General features: G+C 60.1%; 1 protein-coding gene across 1 annotated transcript; it reads right to left on the bottom strand.

Moving 5' to 3' along the window:
• Positions 1-2,756: 2,756 nt before the first annotated feature.
• On the bottom strand, positions 2,757-4,670 carry LOC105999022 (WD repeat-containing protein KIAA1875-like). Its single transcript, XM_013033901.1, has 6 exons — positions 4,454-4,670; positions 4,252-4,373; positions 4,011-4,173; positions 3,194-3,627; positions 3,053-3,114; positions 2,757-2,965 (listed from the first exon to the last, which is right to left on the bottom strand). Exons 1-6 carry the CDS (start codon positions 4,637-4,639, stop codon positions 2,769-2,771), a joined length of 1,164 nt encoding a protein of 387 aa, XP_012889355.1. The 5' UTR covers positions 4,640-4,670; the 3' UTR covers positions 2,757-2,768.
• Positions 4,671-7,912: the final 3,242 nt, after the last annotated feature.

Genomic DNA, 7,912 nt, shown 5'->3' with positions numbered 1-7,912 from the left:
GAGCCTCCGCGGCGACAGCCCACGGCCCCGGCTCCGCGCCAGGCTGCTGGACGTGAGCCGCACCCGCGACAAGGGTCGGACCCAGAACCGCGCTCACGCAGCCGGGACCCTCCGGGCAGCGTCTTTACCGTTAACAAACGCGCTGTCCAAGGCGGTCGCGGCCGGCGGCTCAGGAGCTGAGATCGAGGGTCGCGGCCACGGCCAGCCCGGCAGCGCCGGCCCTGGGCCCGACCTCCCGTCGACACCGGACGCTGGACGTGGCGCCAGAGCGCTTCCCCGGCCCAGAGCTCAAGCCCATGGCCAAAAAAAGCTTCCTTCGAGCTTTGGTCCGGGCTGAGGTCTTTGAGACGAGTCCGAGTCCGCCGCGGACTGGCGCCCCAACAAAGACTCCCAATTGGACCTCTCAAAAGGTGACTTCTCTGTTTCTTGCCGACTGAGTTCCATTACACCAGGCAAAGGAAGGCACTTAACCAAAGCCAACGATTTTATGTACTTACTCCCCGCCAGGCACGGGGCTGGCTGCTCTGGGCATCTGCACTGTTCCTGCCTGCAATGCTCTTTCTCCAACCATGCACAAGTCTGGCAACATTTCATCAGAGCAATTTTCCCTGGGCAGTCTCTATCTAAAGAAGAGACTTGGTCCCCTCCTGGCAAGAACTGCGTATTCCTATCCACATCTCATAAGACTACAGTACCTGGAAGTAGCAGTGAGGCTCAAAGTCACATGAGCAAAAGAGTTCAGGGACAGTGCCCAGGCTCTGAGTTTAAGCCCCACAACCCCCACCCCCAGCCCCGCACACACAAAGACTACAGTACCCAAGCCAGGAGCCAGTGGCTGGCCTGGCACCTGTCATCCTAACTACTCAGGAAGCTGAGATCTCAGAATCACCATCCAAAACCAGCCTATACATTAAAGTCTGTGGGACTTTTATTTCCAGTTAATCACCACCAAGATGGTAGTTGAGTTGTGGCTCAGGTGGTAGAACACTAGCTTTGAAAAGAAAAAGCTAAAGGACTGGCCAGACCCTGAGCTCAAACCCCAGTACCAGCACACACACAAAAATAGGTTTTAGCTGGGTGCTGGTGGCTCACACCTATAATCCTAGGTACTCAGGAGGCTGAGACCTGAGGATCACAATTTGAAGCCAGCCTGGTCAAGAAAGTCTGAGACTCTTAACTCCAACTATATACACACAGAGGCAGAAGTGGAGCTGTGGTTCAAATGGTAGAATGCTAGCCTGGAGCAAAAATGCTCAGGGAAAGCACCCAAACCCTGAGTTCAAGTCCCAAGCTGGGCACAAAAAATAATGTTTTGGGGGGGTTTTTTGGGGGGGAGGGTCTGGTCATGGGGCCTGAACTCAGGGCCTGGGCTCTGTCCCTCAGCTCTTCAGCTCAAGGCTAGCACTCTACCACTTGAGCCACAGCACCACTTCCAGCTTTTTTCTTTTTTCTTATGTGGTGCTGAGGAATTGAACCCAGGGCCTCATGCATGCAAGGCAAGTGCTCTACCACTGAGCCACATTCCCAGCTCCTAAACAATGTTTTTAAAAAGAAAAAAATTAGAAAGCCAGCTGGGTGTCAGTGGCTCATGGCTGTAATCCCAATACTGGCACACACATAGAACATTCTTGCTGGGTTCCAATGGTTCATGCTACTAGGCTCCTAGCTACTCAGAAGGCTGAACCTACACAGGAAAGCCCGTGAAAAAAAAATTTTTTTTTTTTTGTCAGTCATGGGGTTTGAACTCCAGGCCTGGGTGCTGTCCTTGATCTCAAAGCTAGTGCTCTACCATTTGAGCCACAGCACCACTTACAGTTTTCTGGTGGTTAATTGGTTATAAGAGCCTCACAAAGCTGGGCACTTATGGCTCATGCCTATCATCCTAGCTACTCAGGAGTCTGAGATCTGAGGATCATGGTTCAAAGCCAGCCTGGGCAGGAAAGTTCATGATACTCCTGTTTTGTTTTTGTTTTTGGTCGGTCATGGGGCTTGAACTCTGGGCCTGGGCGCTGTCCCTGCGCTCTTCAGCTCAAGGCTAGCGCTTTACCACTTGAGGCACAGCACCACTTCCTCATGACACTCTTATCTCCAATAAACCACCAGAAAACTGGAAGTAGTGCTGTGGCTCAAGTGGTAGAGTGCTTGCCTTAAGCTGAAGAGCTGAGGAACAGTATGCAGCCCCCACTCCCCCCAAAGAAAGCCAAGGCCTTGACTTTAAGCCTCTTTCAGTAAAAGCACACATGTATACACAATACACACACACACACACAAAGTCAGATAACTAAAAAAGCTAGAATGGAACTAGGCACTAGTGGCTCATGCCTATAATCCTAGCTACGCAGGTACACAGGAGTCTGATCTGAGGATGGTGGATCAAAGCTAGCTTGGACAGGAAAGTCAGTGAGACTCTTCAATTAACCAGAAAAAGCCAGAAGTCAAAGACCATTTGTACTCTAGGGTCAGTTGGCTTCCTTACCGTTGGGTAACTGCTACACATGCTCTCTATAGACACGTGGTCCCTCCACCGGAAGGGCTGCTCTTCCCCCCTGGTCACCACGTCCCAGGTGCTGTCCCGCACCACAAGTGACCACCCCACCTGTTCCGCCAGCTAACTATTCCGACCCGCAGCCCTACCCCTGAGAGCCCCCGCCTGGAGGATGGAGGAAGCATCTGGTATGTTGGCGAACGCCTCTGGGCTTTATTCCACGTGGGTGCCTGGCTGTTGGGACTCACCAGGCTCAAGGGAGGGGCCAGAGGTCGCTGCCATGTCATTGGTAGCTGTCAGGGTCGGCATCCTCAGGCAGAAAGTACCGCTGCAGGGTGGGCTGCAGGAGCAGGGGGGGCAGCGCCCGGGGGGGGTTGGGCCAGCCCGGGGGGAAGGGCTGCAGGTCTATCCGAGGCAGGGGCAGCTTCAGCACCCGGATCGAGCCGTCCAGCTTGCGGGTGTGGTGGGGGCAGAAGGAGCCTGGAAGCAGAGCAGTGAGGCCAAGGGCAAGGCTGGGGGGTGGGGGCCGGGGACCCGCGTCCACTCTTCATCCCGGGGCCCACTCACCCCGCAGTCTCATGCCCAAGCTCTGAGGGCTGGTCTCCTGCAGCCGGAGGATAGGGTGGAACCTGGAGGGAGGGTTCACGCGTGGCGAGTCCTGCCTGGCCGCCCCAGGCAGCAGCATGCCCCCATCCTCTCCCAACGCACCAGCGTGCCCGGGGCGGTCGCACCACAGTATTGGGTACCAGCTGGTCCGCGGGTGAGGCTGGTAACGGAGGCTGGAGCTCAGCCTCCTGCGTGGTGCTCTGCAGCTGCATCCACTGCTGCTGGCAGAACAAATTGAGCACACTGATGGGGCCCATGTTCAGCTTCCGCGTGCAGGCCCACAGGGTCTTCTCCAGTGGCAAGAGGACACTAGGAAGCTCAAGGAGGACGGAGGCGGCAGGCAGGGGCCCCGAGCAGAAGGCCTGCAGAACCTCAGAAAGCTCTTTCCTGGTTGGTCCAGCACGAAACTGCAGCAGCATGCGCCAGAACTCCTGCTCGGGGTCTGGCGTCTCCTGCTCAGCCGGAGAGAGCTGCGCGGGGACCTGTGGGACCGCCCTCACGATGCCCGCCTCCTGCGCTCTGGGTGGTACGAGCTCCTGGAGGGACAGAGACGTCAGCAGCTTTGACTCGGGACAAAACGAGGTGCATTCAAGGTCTCTGTCTGTGGAGGAACGGCCAAGAGCGGCCAAGAGCAGCCAAGAGCGCAAGGACCCTTGTTCCTCCTGAGCTGGAACTCCCTTTTGGCTGAGCCCGAGCGCTAGGCCCGCCTGGGGGGTACCCTGCCCTGACCGGGTTCCAGACTTCCATCCTGCCTGAAGTTCGGCCTAACAAAGAGATCCAGAGAGAAGCTGCAGCGGGAGAAACATGGAGGCACGGAGCATGAGCTGGTATTCCTAGGGCCCCACTTGGTGCTTCCTCAGGGCTCTGGGGAAGGGGGGAAGCTCCCTCTGGGAAGGCCACCTGGCCCTAGCTCCCAAACCTCCAGCTGCTGGGTGATGTCATCAAGCTTCTGACAGCAGTACGCTCGCACCACAGCCTTGGAGCGGATGTCTTGGTTTCGGACCCAGGTCAGCATCTCTGCGTACAGTAAGTCCTGTGGGTCCTGGAGGCCCAGCCTGTTCAGCAGCTCCTTCACCTCCAGCCTGGGACAGGTGCATGGGGTGGGTGACTTAACTTGGGCCTCCCTTGCTGGCAGAGGCCCTCACCCGAGCAGGACTCACAGGTAGCGGGCCGGAGACCAGAGGAAGTAGGACATGAGCTCCACAACCACGTCTCTGCAGTCCTCTGAGCAGGCCAGGAGCAGCTGCAGCGCCAGCACCACAAACTGCTTCTGCATCTGGTCCTGAGCACAGGGAGGGAGGGTTGTGGCTGGCAGAGGCGGTGTGTGTGTGTGGGCGCGCGCGCGCACGCGCAGGGGCTCACCTCGAAGCTGGGGGGTGGGTCCAGGTTGAGCAGGTGCAGGAGGACCTTCCGCAGCCATTCACGGAATTTACCAGTCACGTCAGGCAGCAGTCTCGCCAGGGAAAGTAGGATCTTCACACGGTCTTCCCAGGTGGCCTCCAGCAGGAGGTTCACCAACACGGAGGCCAGGCCCTCCACGGTGCCCATCTCTGGGTAGGCCTGCAGGGAGTGTCCTGAGACCCTGCCTCCCACTCTGCCCAAAGGTGGGCTCTTCCTTTCCCCCCACCCACCTCCAGCCTGGGCTTCTCAGCCTCCCAGCATCCCCCAAACCTCCAGAGTGAAGTTGGGAAACAGCTTTTTGAACCAGTTCTGCACAACGAGAAACTGTAGGAACTTTGGCAGATGCCCATAGCGCTGTTCCCAGGGCGAGTACTCGTGGTGGTGCTGGGAGTGGCGGTGGGGGAGCGAGGTCTTGGGCTCCTTTGTGAAGCCCCGGGGCCTCACGCTTAAGTCCAGGGCAGTCTAGGGCAAGCGGCAGCAGTCTCAGGCTCCGCTCCGCAGGCTGGGGCACCCCCCCACCCCCGGCGGCCGGCCATGCTGGGACCTTGGGTTTCCCGAAAGTACGTTGCTTCTGGTCCAGAGAAGGTGAAGACCAGTCAAACTTCAGCTTGTCTTGGTCTTCCTCCCAGTCCCTGAGTTCTTCCTCCTCTTCTTCCTCATTCCCTGTGAGGATTCTAAACAGCCAGCGGGCCAGCCTCCGCCGCCACCTGTTCTCGGAGTGCCGGTGGTGCCGCAGCCACTGGGAGTACAGGCTGGACTGCAGGCGGGAGGAGGCAGCGGAGGCGTCTGGGCGGCTGTGAGGCCAGCGGAGCACCCTCTGTCCACCCCTCGCCCTGCCTGTACCTTAAGTCTATTCGAGACAAGGTCGGCCGTGGTCACCTCTTCAGACAGCCACATCCGCTGCAGCACCACCGAGTTGGGCACGTAGCCGGGGAAGCTGATGGGCCGTGGGTGGCGCTGCAGGCAGCACCAGGGCCGGCTGAGAGCCCGACCCTCTGCCCAGACACCCACGCGGGCCCCTCGGGGCCACACATCCCCAGTGGCTCAGCTCTGCCTGCCAGGCTCCCAAGAACCAGGCTGGGCTGCCAGTCCCTCTCCACACAGGAGGGCCAGGCAAGTTATAAAGCAAAATGTGTGGGGGGGGGCAGTACAGGGGACACAGGCTGGAAATGAGGACCAAAATCAGGTGAGCTGGACTGTGGAGAGCCCTGAGCCCTCCCATGCTTTCCAGAGGATGCAGCTCAAGCCCTGGCGTGGGGACGCGTATGTGCTACGTGGTGGATGTGCAGGCAAAGCTGGGCGTGTGGGACTCCTGGCTCAGGCCCAGGCTCAGGAAATAGCAAGGAGCCGATGCCTGTAGATGTGGCCATACCAGAACTGGAGCCAGGCAGGGAGGGGACACAGGGACTTGCCGCTTGGCTGTCCGGGCTGCAGATAGGTATGAGCCTTGGGGGTCATTGAACACACAGGTTTTGGGGGAAGGGAGATGGGGCATGCAGGAAGAGTGACCCTGGAAGGGGACTGCTCTGGGAGAGCGGGACCGGGGGTCTCACCTTGTAGGGTTCTGTGGTGGCGGGAAAGAAGCCTTTGAGCTTTGAGAGTGATTCCTTGTGCCGTTTATGTGGCAACCGTGGGGCCTGGGGAAGGGAGGGGCTCAGAGAAGAAGGAGCAGCTGGCCTGGGCAGGGGATGCCCGCCCGTGCGGCCCCCCACCTTCTGCTGCGGGGACGGCGGCACACCCACCGCCGTGGGCATCTTCCCTTGGAGCCTGTCTGACTTCAGCTGCAGGTCCAGACTAAGACCCAGGACACAGCTCAGGGAGGATCTGGCCAGGAGCTAGGGCATCAGCAGAGTTACAGGGAGGCGGAGGCAGGCGCTATGCAGTCAGGCGCAGGCTTGGGAGGGAAAGGAGGTCTTACCTCGGAGGCTTTGCTGTGCACCCTCTGCCGGAAGGGTGGAGTGTGCAAGGAAGCTGGAGGAGGGTGGGCAGAGCGCTGGTCCAGGGCTCCTAAGGCCTGAGGGACCGGGGGTGTGGGCAATGTCTGGGATTCGCTGCTGATTGCAGACTGCTTGACACAAGAGGCGGCTCTGGCTGTGGTGTACTTGTCCTCCAGCTCTCTGGCCATGGTGGTGTCTAAGGTGTCCTTTTGATGGTCTTCCTTTCTGGACAGCATGCCCTGGGGAAGGCAGGAGGGGGCTCTGTGAGGCCTGGGGTGAGGGGGAGCCCAGGGTCAGGGCAGGTCTGGCCCTATACCCACCGCCAGGCCATGGCCATAGATCAGACACAGGTAATTGTTAAAAGCTTCTTGCTGTTGCTTCAAGGAGAGAGGAGGCTGGGCTGCAGAGGCCAGTAGCCCCCGCTGTAACTGCTGCAGGTCCTCATCCCGGGCCAGCAGGGCCTCTAAATCCTGCAGTGGGTATGAGAGATCAGGCTGGGCTTCTTTGAGACTTGCTCTCTGCTGCCCAGGGGGTCCCAGGGCCGCCCAGGGACTCGAGGATTGCGGCCGGGGCCTGGAGCATTGGAGTGGCGAGGAGTCAGGGCCTGCCCACCCACCTCCTTCAACACTGGCTGCTCAAGCGTTGGTGTCTGGAGTTGGATGAAGGACAGGGCCGCACTGCGGACGGGTGACACGCACAGGTGGGGTGCTGGGGAGCACTGCCAGTGGGACAGGACCAGCCAGAAGAGGGGTGCCAGCACGGGATGGGCTTCTCCCAGCCCTTAAGGAGCCCCGGAGTCCCGAGCCCTTGTGCTGGGGGACAGAGCCAGTCCAGTCCAGGGGTGGGGCCTCCCCGTGAGCAGGGCTGACAGCCTAGAGACCTGAGGCTGGCTTTCTCCTGCAGGTCAGAGAGCATCTGCAGCTGGGCATCTGTCAGCGACTCCTGGCTGGTCAGCGGCAGCGGAGGGTCGTCTACCACACTCGGGGACATCTGGCACAGCTTCTGCGAAGGGAGAGGAGCAGGGGCTCCAGCATAAGGGACCTATCGGGGCAGCAGCCCCACTTCGCCCGCCCTCACCCCACCACACACCTTAACCAGATAGGATGTGGGTAGGTAGAGGCTGTGGGACACCAGGCAGAGGCGGGAGCCCAGCGCCAGCACCAGGTCGCCACCATCGCTGCAGAAGGCCAGAGCCTGAGGGGCACTATCCAGCTGCAGGAGCCTAGAGTCCAGCCCCTGCTTCAGAGTGGGAAACCGAGGCAGCGGCAGCCCTGTCCCACCCCCAGTCCAACCACTGGGTCCTGGTGGGAAAGAGGTTGGGAATCCCCGAGGGGCTGTCCCGCTTGCTGCCCGGGGCCCTGCCCACTACAGTGGGTGGTTCTCCCCTGCCCAGGGCAGCGGGTGGTCCCCCTGGTTCTCCCCTGCCCAGGGCAGCGGGTGGTCCCCCTGCGTCTCCCCTGCCCAGGGCAGCGGGTGGTCCCCC

This window comes from Dipodomys ordii, unplaced genomic scaffold (genome assembly GCF_000151885.1).
Source record: "Dipodomys ordii isolate 6190 unplaced genomic scaffold, Dord_2.0 Scaffold179, whole genome shotgun sequence".
In the NCBI taxonomy this organism is placed as follows: domain Eukaryota; kingdom Metazoa; phylum Chordata; class Mammalia; order Rodentia; family Heteromyidae; genus Dipodomys; species Dipodomys ordii.
The sequence above is the reverse complement of the archived record's forward strand: the minus strand, read 5'-3'. Positions and strand labels throughout refer to the sequence as shown.

Excerpts from the sequence above, each read along its gene's own strand:
- LOC105999022 (XM_013033901.1), bottom strand. The coding sequence starts at position 4,639 with ATGGGCACCGTGGAGGGCCTGGCCTCCGTGTTGGTGAACCTCCTGCTG. Across the intron at positions 4,374-4,453 it reads ACCCACCCCCCAGCTTCGAG|GACCAGATGCAGAAGCAGTT; the intron begins GTGAGCCCCTGC and ends CCCTGTGCTCAG. Across the intron at positions 3,115-3,193 it reads CGACCGCCCCGGGCACGCTG|GTTCCACCCTATCCTCCGGC; the intron begins GTGCGTTGGGAG and ends CCCTCCCTCCAG.